General features: G+C 44.1%; 1 protein-coding gene across 3 annotated transcripts in view; it reads right to left on the minus strand.

Annotated features, from left to right (window-relative positions):
* ALS2CL (ALS2 C-terminal like) overlaps window positions 1-16338 on the minus strand; it is a 757501-nt gene that overhangs the window by 82005 nt on the left and 659158 nt on the right. For all 3 annotated transcript variants that reach the window (XM_069647086.1, XM_069647089.1, XM_069647088.1), the window contains one exon: window positions 6850-6999. In XM_069647086.1, coding sequence (XP_069503187.1) covers window positions 6850-6999 — 150 coding nt within the window. The remainder of the gene's footprint in view (window positions 1-6849; window positions 7000-16338) is intronic.

Genomic DNA, 16338 nt, shown 5'->3' on the forward strand with positions numbered 1-16338 from the left:
TTCTGTTGCCATTGCAACACTTCCACTACGAAAGGCCAGCTCACCCTGGCACAGGTCTTCTCTCCATCGAGAGTGACCGCTGCCCATTGTCTGTCTGTTTTCTTAGCTAATTCTAAAACATCACAGAGTAGGCGGGTATTTGAGGCAGTTAACCCGCCTTTAATAAAAAACAGTTTGATCATTATGCATACGTTTGTGTAATAAGAATTCAAGTCTTAAAGCTTGGACTTTTGCCTGTGCTTTGGCTATGGGCATTTATTAAGGAAATGTGTCTATCATTTTTAACTGCCAATGCCTTCCGGGTTTGGGTATTACATGACTCATGGCTTTGAAGAAAGTACCATTTGGGGCTGCATTAGAACTAAATCGTTGGAACAGGTCTTGTAGCTTCGGGGCCAATATATATATATATATATATATATATATATATATATGTATTATAAAAGTTTATGGGAAGCCCCTCAGTGCCAGAGGCTGTCCCCCCTTTTTTATTTTACCTATTGCTGGCCAGTTTGATTTGACTTAACGAGATATCTCATTTCAGGGCTGCAAATTTCTGTTTGGGATGCAAGAGATGGGAGATGGTATCCAAATGTACATTAATCGCTTTGGATCTAGGGACTAAATCAGGGGTGTATAAATGCTCTAAGGAACTCTCAAATTCCCTCATAATGTCTTCATCTTTGAGGACTTGAAGTGCTGCAATTGTATTATTCCCCATCTTTGTTTTCACCACCAAAATATTTGGAATGGTGTTTCACTCATTTTCTGGACGCTTTGTTGAGTTTATTAAACTCGCATTTTGCACTAATGTGCTGCTCTAACTTACTCTCAGATGGTGAGTCCCAGTACTCTGTCGCCAGACGTTTGAATTCCTTCAAACTCTCATTTGCGTCCCTGTTAGGAAGAATTCTCATAAATGTGCTAATTCCTCTCTACCTTAAAGACCCTTAGCTCTTTTTCTGACCTTTGGGACTTTGTACTTTTAATTCTGTCTGTTTTCTGTGTTCATTTATTTGGGTTATGGAGTTTTAGACAACTCCATAGGCACCATCTTTTTTATTTGTGTCACACAGCACCCTCAGTGCAGTGACACAGGGAAGCCTTTTAGGCTCTCCCAAGGTTTAAATACCTTCTCTAGGATAAACTACTGTTTCCCAGAGAATGTAAGGTTAAATTGACTTTACTAGTCTTTTTAAATTCCTACACCCAGCACACCCTATCTTCCTATAGAGTGCTGGAGGGGTTACCTAGTATCCCCTGTGTTTAAAATACTCATGTAGCAGTCAAATGCTACCCATTTCTATCGAAATGGCTAGTGGCAGTGGTTTTACAAAAAACTTCCAGGATTTTTTCCGACCGCGAACACCGGTAGCTAAAAAGATGGTCACCTTAAGCCTGTTTGTTTAAACAGGTCCTGGTCTTCTTTTTTTCACCATTTCTATTTGGAAAGGTCCGTCTAGTGTTTGTCTCTGCGCGCCAAACCAGGTTTTGTTCCTTTGTTTCTATGCCTTTGGCGGGCTTCAGGACTGAAGACTGCCTCTTGCGTCTGATGTCTGGGGTGGGCAGGAAGTGAGGGAGGTGCCCAAAACTCCCTGTGCTTAGTCTCCTAGGAGACCCAAATGCACTCTGGCGTGATTGGCTGACTGACTGTCCGGCAAGGACAGCCACCCTGCTGGGTGAGTGGCAGCTAGGCTGGAATAAATGGGAGAAAACTGTTTAAAAAGCAAGTCTCTTGGACTGGAAAGCAGAGTCGACCAATGGAACGAAAGAACCGAAGTCGAGCTGGAAGAGGACGGCTGCTGCAACTCCTGGACCGTTGGTTTGCCGGTGAAGCCCTGCTGCAGGTCCGAATTGCCAAGTTCACCTCAACAGAGAAGCCCCTTCAAGGACAACTTCTTCCTTTGAGTTGGTGGGACCAATCAATTCGTAAGCCACCTGGATACCATTCTCGGAGCTGGTTAGGATTAACCAGGGGGAAGGACACCAGCTTGTGTGCTTGATGAGCAGCTACTAGAACTGAAGTGACGTCTTCAGCTGCATCTTTTGCTTCATACTAAGGTACTGTTCCAACCCGAGAACGCTTCTCTTGCGGTGAAAGTTCATGGAACTTTCTTAACTTGCAGGCCTAATCACCTTGTGACCCAACATATGATTCTTTTTCGTACAAACTACTTCTGAGAACTTGGGCAAAGACTTTACTGTATACTTCAAGAACTGCTCTTTCCTATCCAAGACACTAGTCCATTGACTTTGGCCTAGGCCTATTGAACTGAATCGAGTCCTCTAGTGAACTATAACGATTTGCACTGCCTAAGAAAGTATTTGTGATCTAGTCTGCTAACTTGTGCCTTTTTACTACAATTGAAAGTAACTGAAATGCCATTTTGCTCCTATTTCAGGGGAGCCTAATTTGTTCAGAAACTTATTGGTTTGCTATTGAAGTGTGTTTGTGTATAATATTAAGTTGCCTCCTTCTAGTGAATGTTTTCTAAATGATTGTGTAATAAATGAATTGGTGTTTTACCAAGAAACCTTGAGTATAAGTGTCTACTTGAACCACTGTGATTGTAAGACCTCTGTGTAACCTCTTGTATTGATCACATTCCCTCTTGAGATAAGCCTGGCTGCTCAGCTCGCTACCACAAAACTGTGTAGTACAGACGTATACCAAAGTTTGGTTTTGCTTACACCTGTAGTCCTAATTGTACGTGGTTGTCCTAGAGGGTACTGCCTGCAATTCTGCCCAACAGTCCTGCATGGCCTCTCTGTTTCTTCCCGATACAAAACGGATAACTGCCCCCTAAGAGTGGCTCTGTATTCATCCCAGCCTACCGTATCAAGTGTATCACCCCCTTCATTTAGTAGGATGAATTCCTGTGAGAAATATACTTTTAAATCCTTGAAGTCCTGTGATCATAGAAGGTCAGTATTTAGGTACCTAACAGGGATATCCCCCCCAGTCAATTGACACACTCACTGGGGCATAATCTATGATTGCAAGTGCCGAGATATCCACCTTATTTACATACTTCATCAATCCCTTACTTATACATAACCCATTTTGGAAAACAATTAATGCATTGGGGAGAAGAAAGTATATTCACGTTCTATGGAGCTATATGTTTTCCATGCATCCACTAAATCATTACCAATGATATGCCACTGAAAGGACTCATGCATTTTCGACGGTGTAAACACACACTGGGATTTTCTGTCCAGACTAGGATCCATACAGATGTTATAATCACCTCCAAGTACTACAGAGGAGGAGTGGGACTGCTGGATCATCTGACTGAGATTGTCATAACACTCAGGATCTGCTTGATCAGGACCATATACATTCAGAATCATTATCAGGGCATTGTATATTGATATGCAGTGATATTATCGAATAGACAACAAGGAATGGATGTTTAAACAAACCCAAAACATCTCAAATAAAATTACGAATTAAAAAACAAATATACATATGTGGTTGGGAATGGGAATAGTAGTTTTTGGTGTGGGGGAAAAGTATTACAAAAAAGGCAGAGGCTTGGGGGTCAGGGTGGGTAACTGGGCGGGTAACCCTCCTGCCCCCCACCACACCAAAAACAATGGGAAAAAAGGTTCTTTTTTTATAGATATTTTGTGTTAGTGCAAAATGAACTCTTTGTACATAATTCGATATAATCACATGTAACCTTGTTTATTTTGCATTCAACAAAGAACCATCTCCCATATAAATCATTTACATACATCACAACAATACTGCCACCCTTTCTATGTGACCTTTGCTTCGGAAACAAACAACACACCTGCCCTACCTATTGCTCTTTAAGTTTGATAGACTACTTCCCAGGAAGGTGGGTTTCTTGGACCAGTGCTTTCTGAGCCTCCAGTTTCCTCAGATGAGCGAGTACTCGCTGTCTTTTGACAGGGGGCCCCAGGGCGTTCATATTCCAAGAGAGAATATTAAACCCAAACAGTACTTTCCTCATGGTTTAGTTACCAGAGTAACACGGAATCAAACTATAAAATGCTAAAATCATGGAGAGACGGTAATCCCATCTGCACCAAAATTACGAACAAATTGAACGTTTTACAGGGTTACATTAGAAAGTTCCCTAGTCGACTAGCGCGAAACTCTATTATGAGAGCTAGATTGAATTTTCTGGACACCAATGAAATACGTCAAATCAGAGGACTCTCGACGACCAACTCCTCCAGAATTTGCAGCAATGAGAAAGAGACAATTCACCAATTCACCACCTACTAATGTCCTGTCCTGGTACTGAGGGCATACGGTCCCAGTACATGAAGCATTTTTTCACTCATCCTTTAATGGCTGATGAAGAAACCTGGTGGTCAAGGATGATCAGCGGGGATAGAGCCTCCTGGCAAATAGCTACTTTTAAAATTTTACAGCAAATAATGGCAAAACTGGAAACTAAACCAACTACACTAGGCGGCTGCCTTTGATTCGCCATTTCACTTGTCACTTGGTACATATTAACAGACATGAACTACTGTAGCCAATTAACAAACTACCAAAGATGTTGAAGATGTTTTATGATTAAGTACAACAATAAATAAAAAAATTTAAAAAAGAATGAAACATATTTCTTCCTCATTTCTATAGCTTGTCGGGAATGACATACAGCATTATATCGGTGAAAGCCGTGAAACATTGACTTATCATCTCAGGGAACCGTAATATGTGTTGTAAGGAATCTGGCTTTGTCATCACTCCTTTCCCGGGGAAAGTCTCTCCCCATGTGCCAAGGGGAAGGCAGAAACTGCCTGATCCTGACCCTGGTAGTGGCTATCTGAGGGAGAACCACATTTGGAGAAACGACCCACGTGTGACTAGAGAGACATTGCAAGAAGAGACATGGTATTCCCCTGTTCCTTTAGGACCTGATGACCCTCACTCAATACCACATCCCATTGTGGCATACAGCAACGTTGCATTAAAATGTCGCATGATGATTAATATAAAAACTCTGGGACACTCCCAATCAAAAGTATTCAGTAGTACTGAGACAAGGACAAAGCTCTGAGTAGGGAATAGTGTTTATGAGAGTCAAAAAACTTGGTGCAGCTCATTAAGTACTGTGATAATGGATACATTATGGCAGCCATGCAATGGGATCTGAACCATCAACTTGTTTCCAGGAACAGCACCCGAGTAGTAGCAAGCACTTGTGAGAATCAAAGTGCTCAGTCTGTTTTTTTTCCCTCATCTGATTGATCAAACCCTATTGAAAAAGCAGGAAGGAAAATAAGAAAAAGAAAAGAAAAAAAGCTTCATCCTGGTGGTGTGTGGATTGTCATCTCTGGGATTACCTAGTCAACCTGCCTGCCTCAATTTAACTACACCAAAACGAAATTCATCCTCATCCCCCACTAAACAACAACCTAGTGGTGGTGCAAAGATGTGCGCCTAGAAGGATTTGATCTGCAACTGTCAAATTCACCAAAATCCTTCGGCTTCATCATCAATGGCTTTCTATCCTTCCTGAAACACATGCCCCAAAGGGCATGGCTCCAAATCGCCTCCCCTCACAAAATCAAACTCTTCACCCCGACCTCAGGATTTACGAACCATAGTGCAGGCCCACGTGGCCTTGCATATCGACATGGGAAATGCCCTCCTAACGGCAAGCGCAGCCGCTCACCTGGCTCCTCTAAAAGCAGTCCACCCTGCTGCATCACACCTCATTACAGGTGCATGGAAATTTAAGAAAGTCACCTTCATCCTATACAAACTACACTGGCTTGACCTCCAGGCCAGAATACTGTTAATGACTGCATGTATCATCTACAAACTAGTCATGAGTAGCACCCCAGATGACCTGCAGCTAAGCTCCACATAACTGGTGGCACAGGGTCCTTGTGCTGCAAATCGATGAACTGGTTTGAATCACAATTGGGCCATAAAGAGAGAACTGCAAAAAATCCTTCTCTTCTCAGGCACTCACCCTCTGGATATCGATCCTTATTTGAGCTTAGAATGCCCTCACAATTCTCCAATTCCTCAAAGCTCTAAAAACATAATTTATTTAACAATACTTGACTAACCCTGATGGTCGCATAGACTGACGCAAAGACTGCAATTCTCAGCACTGCACTACTGTTAAAAAACAGCAGCCCAAAAGCTGTCTACCAACGTCCACTATAGCGCTCCTCTGCTCCAAAGCTAGATTTGGGCTTGAAGCAATCAAATAATAAATAAAATAAACTGGCCCTAGAAATCTGTGCTGCCATATAAAGGCAGCGCTCCTGGTGTATGCAGGTTCTGTTGGTTATCCTTTGGCATGAAATGTCTGAACCTATTGCATTTTGAAGCAGCGCCCTAGATAAAACATGGGTAGTTATTAAAATAGAATTTTAGGTGCTTAAATAACTTCTATTATTTATTAAGCTTGCATGCTCCTTGAAGGGTTATTTCCATGTGGTGCCGATTCCCGTGATATTACCAGGGCCATATGTCACACAAAGTCATTTACTCCAAAATCTGCTGGATCAAAGTTCATGTAAAGCTACTTCCTGTTATGTCATTGGGTGTGTGATGTCACATCCGCTACCTTTTTACTTTTGGTGACTTGGCGAGTTTGAGAAGTTGGAGGCAAGATTAATTATCAAATTTGTTGGCCTCTTTAAAAAAAAGGACAGCACTTACAAGAAATATAGAACAGATATAAATATAACAAGGCTATGTTAAGTTAATGTATTCAATTCAGATGGATCCCATTTCAGTGACTTGAAGCTCCACAATTGTTGGCTGTGTTTATGTTGGGCAGACACTTATATACATTCTGATAAACAAAATATGCCATTAAATAAATATGATTTTTTTCTTACCTTGCTCTTGATACCACGTACACCAATAACGGCAGCAGGTCATCCATTGGGAGGCTGTAAGCTTTCTCTACAACCCGTGACACTGTTGATTCAATTTCTTTGTATGTCTTCAGCAGGATCTCTAGTTTCTCCCTAGGATTTACTGTGGTGCTAAAGAACAATACAATTGCCACAGAATTAAGATGGTTTGGTGTTTTTGTAAAGCACTCGCATTAGAAATAAGTTACTAATCGAAAAACATGTTGTATATTCGATGCAAGATAACAGTCTAAAGGAATTGGGTGAGTGGAATTTTCTGATACAGCATTAATAATGTTGTGTGCCTTTAAGACAGCAGTTAGACTCATGCTCATAAGCAGATCATTGACGTTTGGCTCATATCTTTGGAAAGCAACAGTGAACATGCAACATTTTCAGTGTCCAGACTTAAATGGTTGATTAGCACACACTTTTCCATTGGTAGTAAGGATAAATGGGGCAAATTGACAGAGATCCATAGTAAGGTCAAAGACAAGTACAGGATTTATCTAAATACCTGGCTTCGCATGACACACATACACTTCACCTAGTTTGGTTTGTATCCCTTAAGTCGTGTAAGTCTATTTCTTAGAGCTGACCAGGACCCCAGCTGGAACCCTAAAGTAGGAACAGCATGGTCTAATTTCCCATCAACCGCATGACTTCCCTAGTTCCATGTTCAGGCCCCGGGACAATGGTTTTAGTGGCAGACCAAAAGTTCCATCAACCATTCTTCTGCAAGGTCCTTGTATTTGACTCAGGTTTTTCTTGATCTGAAGCTTCATTAGGGATAGCAATACTGTATGGTCACCCTGAGGAACACTAAGCATTATTTTTCCTATGTTAATTCTTCTCACACTACTGACTGTGGAATCTCCACTTGTTACTGGCATCCTTTTGTGATTGTAGGCTTTACATGGGGATCCCACTAGGTGCAATTTGGGGTACCCCCCAAAGTGCCCCCAGTGGCGTACCCAGGTAAAGCCTAGTACGGAGTATAACAGCCAGACGCTGTTTCTATGAGGTAGTAAATAGGATACGGATGTGACCATACAATGTTATGGTTTGGCTCTGTCTCAGAGATCGAGAAACGAACTTGCCAGGAGAAACAATGACAAGCTAAAGAAAGATGCCTGGGATTCAATATTGATTTCACACATGAGAAAGAGCCTGGGTAGCGCTCATATGAAATATAATGTAGTGGCTCCCAACTGACTCATTTGATAGCTGAATGTCAATGTGTCAATGGGTTTGACCCTGTTTTTGGGGCCTGGGCTCTGTACCCATCCACAATTCCCAATAAAGAGCGAGACCTTCCCAATTACCTCGTGCAACTTTGGTACTGCAGCATGAAAAAAGTTGCACACTTGAAGACCAGACATGAGAAGCCCTAGCTGAACATACAACCTTCAAAGATCTGAATGCCGACAAAGCTCTGCTCCTGTATACGCTGTACTAGATTTCAATTTACCAGAGAGAGACCGAGCCTGGTGCTCTCTTCCAATGTTTTAGCCTGACCACCAGAGTCACATGCCGCCAAGATCCCTGTTCTCAGGACGCCTTGCTGCCTTTTTTCCTGCACTTACATGAAAAGATGTGAGCAGTTGAGACTGAGTGCAACATCAACTGACAGCATCTGCGACCAGTGGCTGTTAAATACGGTTCTAAGTGATCCGACCGCAGCTGAATTTGCCGCGGCCGGAACGTTCGCCTGAGAAAGGTGCAAACTACCAAAAGTTTGCACCCTTATAATGCGAACACACATACATACTCACACCACACACACAACACACCCACAACACACCCATAACACAACCCCCACCCACACCCTCAACACACCCCCACCCACACCCCTAACATCAACAAACCCCACTTACCTTCTTCTTCACGCTGGGTCCCTGCGGCACCAGTTTCCTTTCACTTCTGTGATCGGGAACCGGCGCTGCATGGTCCTTTTCTTTTGTGTTTTTTTTAACGGAAGGCTGCGGGATGTCCCCGTATAGTATAGTGAGCAGGGTGATGCAGGGGACACCCCCTCAGCCCCTGTTTTTTTTTTTACAATGCTACCACCCAAGGATCAAACATTTGGTGTTCAAACCTTTGGTGGTAGCATTTTTAGACCTAATGGTTCATGCAAACCATTAGATTCGGTCAAAACGACCAATACAGCTAAATACACTGAACTTCAATAACGGGCTCAGTATAAGTATAAGAGTGGGCCGCCTCGGCAATCATGAAGTTGCCTGCGGTTTTCTTTACCAGATTTGGATACTTTCCCAGTCAGGGTAGCAAAAAGGATTCCTTTTACTGCCCCGGCCAGGAAAGGATTGGGTATGGTGGCACCATGTATGCACACTGCAGTCATCATTACAATGAATCCATAAGAATTCTGTCTGCTTTTCGTCGGTCAAAAGAAGCAGGTATAAATCTGTAGGGATTGTAGCCTCTCCGCTCACATTAAAATTAGATGCATAGGACATGGTGTTGGTTCCTCAAATGGAATATGGAAACATGCAGTTTGCATTTCCCTCTCACTGTCCCACTCTGTCAGGGGAGTCTGATTCAAGATGGCACAGATGGATGAAAACCAGTAGGGAGCTTGTCTCTACATGTTTTCCCACGCCATTTTCTGAAGCTATCAAAATGGGATTTTTGCAGTAACTAGTGTCCATATCCACTAGGACAGCATCCTAACTTAATTACCGCTGCTTGAACCATTCTGCAAATTCCACCAAAAGAGATCTGCCTCCACTGGACTCCAGAGTCTGCAACAATTTCGAGCTTCAGCATCTCTTCTTCTCCAGCAGCTCCCTATTTTCAATCGATCCACAGCTTTGTTTTCCTGCTTGAGGATCGAGCTAAAGCTGCTTCACCACTCTCAGTGAAGCCTGGATTACTATTTACCACCACTGCTGGGCTTCTTTAGACTGCCTGCATCCAGAAACTGTTGTAGATACCCAATTGTGAGGTTCCATTTCCATTGTCCATCTCCAATATTTGCCCTAAGCAATTCCAAAATGCTCATCTAGCCACCCTTTAGTTAAGGTGAAACCTATCATCCGTAGGAAATGCGAAAATCCTATGGCTAATAACCTTGAGCTGTAAAACGGATTAGCACAGCATTTGACATTCTTATTCTGGGGCCCTGGCCCACAAGAACTGGAAGATTTCGTGACAACCTGTCAGATTCAAAAGACATAAAACACATGGTGTGTTTTTCACTTTTACATTCCTTTTCCCATATGAAAATGACAAGTTTTTGCTCAAGTGCACAATGGATGGATTTGCGCCAAATAAGAAACAAGTTTGGCACAAATTGTACAGTTGATTTAGCAATCGGTCCAGTAGATTTTTTGTCATCTGCCGTAGAGCGCGGTGCCTCCTTACCCAAAACGTTAGTTATATTTCCCATGATGCATTGCTGGTGCCAAGCCTCTTCATTTCTGAAAATGCGCCATTATCGGATTCGAGAATGAAGTTCGAAAAACCATCACGAACAGCAAAAAAAAGTGTAATTACTTCAAAACTATAATATATTGATATGTGGCAATCACTGTGATTGCTAGTTAGGAAGTTAGGGAAAGTGAAGCATTTTAAATTCATTGAGGAAGCAATCTGCTTTTTTGAAATAAAGAAAATAAAGGGATTGCTTCCTAAATAAACTTAAAAATGAGTCAGAGGGGTGTATTAGGGAGCTATTAGTGTTTTTGTGGTGTTAAATGAGTTAAAAAGTGTATAATTGATTAATTAGTTTAATTAAAAGTGTGCAATGAAACACCAGAGGAAGCCGATGCTTGTTTACTATATCCTTTGTTGTGACTGGAAAAGCTTTTCATGCGATGCAACTTAACAGGGAAGTTCTCAATTCATGCCTGGCGTCAGGCAGGACGATATCTACATGATCATACCTCCCTCTTCTTCGTCATAGTACCTAGTTATGAATCCTACCTGCAATCCTACATCCCTCTTCCTCATCCCAGTTCTGAATAGTAATCTTAACTATGTACCCCCTCACACTTCTTCCTCGCAACTGTCACAGGTTTCCCCCCTTCTCACCTGTCTATGTTGCCTGATGTCCTCTTTAGGTGGAGTCTTCTTTCGTATGGTTCGGGACTTAAATAAGCCCGCTCGGCCGTCCTCGGCTTCCAGATTACATTCAGCTTCGATGTCCAGGATCACGGGAAACTCCGGGAATATTCAAGAAGGAGTAGGGGGGCAAGCGGAAGCGACGCAGGGATTCCAGGAAGTTAGGAAAGAGGGAAGAAGTCGGGAGAAGGGAATCCAGGGGCCAGGGGATAGCAAGTAGCACTAGAGAAGGTTCAGAGCACACGTCCGATCACAGCTAGTAACAGTGTTGAGACGCGTGGGGCCGCGGGGGTGTGGCTTCTTTATAGAGGACGCTGCGTAGAACGTGAAGACTGGCGAGCAGGGTTCTGATCTTGCCGCCATGTTGGTAGTATTATGGAGTGTAAGGCCCGACGTGTCAGGGACCAGGAGGCCCAGAAGGGGCGAGTTCGATGGTTCATGACAGCATGCCTCCTCCGGAAACTCGTTCCACCGGGTTTGCCCGGGTGTATGAGATGGAACCTTCTGAGTAACCTGGGGTATTTAGATTTGAGATAGATTCCCAAGTGCGTTCACTGGGGGGATATCCTTTCCCTTCCACCAGGTACTGGAGTTTGCCACGTCTATATCTAGAATCACAAATCCTGGAGACCTCATACTCCAGCTGGTCCTTGATGAGTACTGGTTTGGGCCGAAGGTTAGTTTGAGAAGTCTGAACATATGGCTTCATTAAGGACGTGTGAAAGACTGGGTGGATTTTCTTCCAGGAGTCTGGAAGCTTGAGTCGGTAGGTCACTGGGTTGATGACTTCCTTTATGAGGAATGGCCCATAATATAGAGGAGCCAATTTATTTGGTTGCAAATGCCGTGGTAGCAGTTTCGAGGACAGCCAAACCTTATCCCCTATTGTGTAGGAGGGGCTTGGTCTTCGTTTGGAGTCCGCATACAGTTTGGTCTGGGTCCTGGCCTTTTCTAATTGTTCTTTGGCTTCTCTTTGAACATTAATGAGCATTTCAATCCAGGAATCGACTGTTGGAACTGGTGTAGGATGAGGAAGGATAGAAGGTAGAACCGAAGGGTGGAATCCTTGGCTACAGAAAAAAGGACTGGTCTTAATAGCAGAGTGGTCCGAATCATTATAAGCGAATTCAGCCACTGGTATTAAAAGGGACCAATCGTCCTGGACCTTGGTAGCGAAGCAACAGAGGTATTGTTCCAAGGTTTGGTTTACGCGCTCTGTGGCTCCGTTGGTTTGGGGATGATATCCTGAGGAAAGAGCACGTTGGATTCCTAGTATTTGGCAAAGATGTTTCCAGAACTGAGAAATGTATTGGGGCCCTCTGTCTGATATGATCTTGGAAGGAAGTCCATGCAGTCGGAATATGTGTTCCAGGAAAATTCCAGCAAGTTCTGATGAGGATGGCAGTTTAAACAGAGGTGTAAAATGGGCCACATGGGTGAACAAATCAATGGTGACCATGATGGTTGTGTATCCCCTGGAAGGTGGTAATTCCACAATGAAGTCTGTTGCTATGAATTCCCAAGGCCTTGTTGGAAGTGGGGGTTGCTGCAATAGACCCACTGGTCTCTTGTTGTCATGTTTGTTTTGATTACAGACAGAGCATACCTGGATATACCTTTGTACATCAGCTTTCACTCCAGGCCACCAAAATTGCCTTTGTATTAATCGGAGGGTATTGGTAATACCACGATGCCCAGAGTAAAGAGTATTGTGACAGAGATTTATTATCCTTTGCTGTAGTTTTTGTGTTGGGATGACCAAGGCATTGTCTTTGAACAAGTATCCATTTTTGGTTTTCAGTTTCCACTGGTTCTTGTCCAAGATATCTTTCCAGAGTTCTGAGGATTGAGTCTGAATGTGGACTTCATCAAGGAGGCTGGTCGCCTGGCCTACAATGATTGTGTGGGGAAACATCTTGGGAAATGTTCGGTCATCAGGAGGTTCATAGTCAGGGTGCCGAGACAAGGCGTCAGCAATTACGTTTTATGTTCCCGGAACATGGTGAATCTGGAACTGGTATTGGGCAAAGAAGAACGCCCAACGGGCCTGACGGCTGTTCCTGCATTCCAGGGCCTGTAACACTTGGAGATTTCGATGGTCCGTCCGGACCTGGACAGGATGTTTAGCTCCTAGAAGTAAATGACGCCACTCGGTGAAGGCTTGACGGATGGCTAGAAGTTCCTTTTCTAAGACTGAGCAATGAGTTTCACTGGAGGTCAATGTCATTGAAAGATAGGCAATAGGATGTTCTAGCCCGTCATCGAGTTCCTGTTTCAGAACTGCTCCGATGGCATAGTTAGAGGCATCTGTTTCCACTAGGAATGGTCGATTTATATCAGGTTGAACCAGGATGGGGGCTTGTGTAAATTCTGTTTTCGGGCGTTGGAAGGCCTTCTCCTGGGCTGCGGTCCAATGATAGGGAGTATCTTTCTTCAACAAGGAGATGATCGGTTGAACAATCTCGGAGAAGGATGGTATAAACTTCTGATGAAATTGGCCAAGCCCAGGAAAGATTGGATCTGTTTTACGGAGGTCGGAGTTGGCCAGGATAGTATGGCCTTAACCTTGGATTGATCCATGCCTATGCCATCTGGGCTAAGGACAAATCCTAGATAGTGAACAGTGGAAACATGAAAAAGGCATTTCTCGGGTTTTGCTAAAAGCTTGTGTTCACGTAGCCGTTGTAACACTGATTTAACATGTTCTTTCTGCTTGAGAGGATCCTTAGAGAATATCAAAATATCGTCCAAGTAGACGATGACGAAAAGAAATAGCATATCCGAAAACACCCGGTCCATAAAGCGTTGGAAGATTGCCGGAGCATTAGAGAGTCCAAAGGGCATGACCAAGTATTCGTAATGACCAAAGGGTGTTCTGAAGGCTGTCTTACATTCGTCACCTTCTCTAATACGAATCAAGTGTTAAGCACCCCTGAGATCCAATTTGGTGAATATTACGGCTCCTCTTACGGCTTCCAGGATATCTGAAATCAAGGGTAATGGATAACGATCCTTAAGGGTGCACTGATTAAGACCTCAATAATCAAGACAAGGTCTGAGTTCCTTGGTGTCTTTTTTAGGAACAAAAAATAATGAGGCTCCAGCCGGAGACTTGGATGGGCGTATGGTGCCGTATTTTAGGTTAGTATCTAGGTATTCACGAAGGGCCTTTTTCTCTGGTTCAGACAGGATAAACATCCTTCCAAAGGGAATCACGGCTGAAGGTTCGGTTTCAATAGCACAGTCCTCAGGCGTATGGGGTGGTAGGGTTTGGACAATAGCAGAAGAGAACACATCGGCGTATTCCTGGTAGGTTTTAGGAACCTGGATGATGTTGGAGACCATAAGAGGATCTTGCTGAGTTGTTGAACGTTCTTCTGATGTTGTCGGTGAAGGATCCTGGAACAGACAATGGGACATGCAAAATTCGGAACCTAGGAACAGGGAACCAGCTGTCCAATCGATGTATGGGTTGTGTTTTTGTAGCCAGGGCATTCCCAATACCATTGGGTAATGGGCAGATTTTATGATGTCAAACTTTATCCTTTCTCAGTGATGGTTTATAGCAAGCTCAATTTCCTTAGTCTGAAGGGTTATGGGTCCAGAAGAAAGGGGTCTTCCATCAATTGCTTCTACAGGTTGCAGGACGTTCCGGGATTCGTAAGGAATATGATGTTTAAGGACCCATTCCTGATCTATGAATATTCCCATGGCTCCACAGTCCACTAGTGCCAGAATGGGGTAGGATTCCTTCTTGGATGACGATAGAAAAGCCTGTAAGACTACCAGGGAGTTTTGTCCAGGAGAGTTCAAGGATAGTATAGATGTGGAGCCTGCATCTCTCTCCCGAAACTGAGCTACATCTAGGATCGGGAGCTGGCGTTTCCCGAACGCCGTGGAGGGGCTAAGGGACATTCTCTGACTAAATGCTTGTCCGAGGCACAGTACATGCATAAGCCAGTATGGCTCCTTCTCAGCCTTTCTTGGGGGGATATGGGTCCGCGGAAGGCCCCTAGCTGTATGGGTTCGGGTTCATTTGTAGGAACAGGAGAATCTTCGGATTTTGAAGGGCTCACAAGAGGATTTTTTTGGATGGTTGACTTGGTCTTCCTTTTCTCTGCCCTTCTTTCCTGGATGCGGAAATCAATCTGTAGAGCAAGATCCATAAGTGCCTGGTAAGAACTAGGACGTGCTACCCTGGCTAATTCATCCTTAACATCTTCATTTAGCCCTCTTCGAAAGAGGGTGAAGCAAGCTTCAGAAGGCCAACGCGCTTCTTTAGCCAATTGCTTGAATCGAGTTACGTAGGTGAGCATGTCCAGAGAGCCTTTCTGGAAATCGAGTAAACGCTCTTGAGCACTAAAGACCTATTCTGGGCGGTCAAACATAGTCTTTAGTGCTTGAATGAATCCATCATAATCATCCAAAAGGGAATCTCCGGTGTTAACTAATGGTGTGGCCCAGGCTAAGGCATTCCTGGAGAGGTCAGAAATAATAAAGCCCACTTTAGCCCTGGGGGTGGAAAAATAATAAGGTTTAAAGGTAAAGTGGACCAAACAAGAATCCAGGAACCCTCGGAGGGTTTCTGCACAGCCGTCATATTTGTCAACAATGCCGCCCAATAGCACGCTGTCCTTTGAGGCAGAGTCACGTGAAAGTACCAATTGTTTCAGCACGGCGTTCTCCGCTTTCAAGTTCTGTACTTCGGTCGATAGTTCTTGCATGCCACGCATAAGATCCTGGATGGCCGCCTCCATGTCTGTATCGACTTCGGTCAGGTGGCGCCTCGATCTTTCACAGGTTTCCCCCCTTCTCACCTGTCTATGTTGCCTGATGTCCTCTTTAGGTGGAGTCTTCTTTCGTATGGTTCGGGACTTAAATAAGCCCACTCGGCCGTCCTCGGCTTCCAGATTACGTTCAGCTTCGATGTCCAGGATCACAGGAAACTCTGGGAATATTCAAGAAGGAGTAGGAGGGCAAGCGGAAGCGACGCAGGGATTCCGGGAAGTTAGGAAAGAGGGAAGAAGTCGGGAGAAGGGAATCCAGGGGCCAGGGGATGGCAAGTAGCACTACAGAAGGTTCGGAGCACACGTCCGATCACAGCTAGTAGCAGCGTTGAGACACGCAGGGCTGCGGGGGTGTGGCTTCTTTATAGAGGACGCTGCGTAGAACGTGAAGACTGGCGAGCAGCGTTCTGATCTTGCCGCCATGTTGGTAGTATTATGGAGTGTAAGGCCCGACGTGCCAGGGACCAGGAGGCCCAGAAGGGGCGAGTTCGATGGTTCATGACAGTGACAGTCCTACCACCTCACTCTTCTTTATCACAGTCCCCCACTAACTCCACCTCACTCTTCTTCATCACAGTCCTCCAATAACTCCACCTCA

This window comes from Ambystoma mexicanum, chromosome 2q, assembly GCF_040938575.1.
Source record: "Ambystoma mexicanum isolate Mex_15411 chromosome 2q, UKY_AmexF1_1, whole genome shotgun sequence".
In the NCBI taxonomy this organism is placed as follows: domain Eukaryota; kingdom Metazoa; phylum Chordata; class Amphibia; order Caudata; family Ambystomatidae; genus Ambystoma; species Ambystoma mexicanum.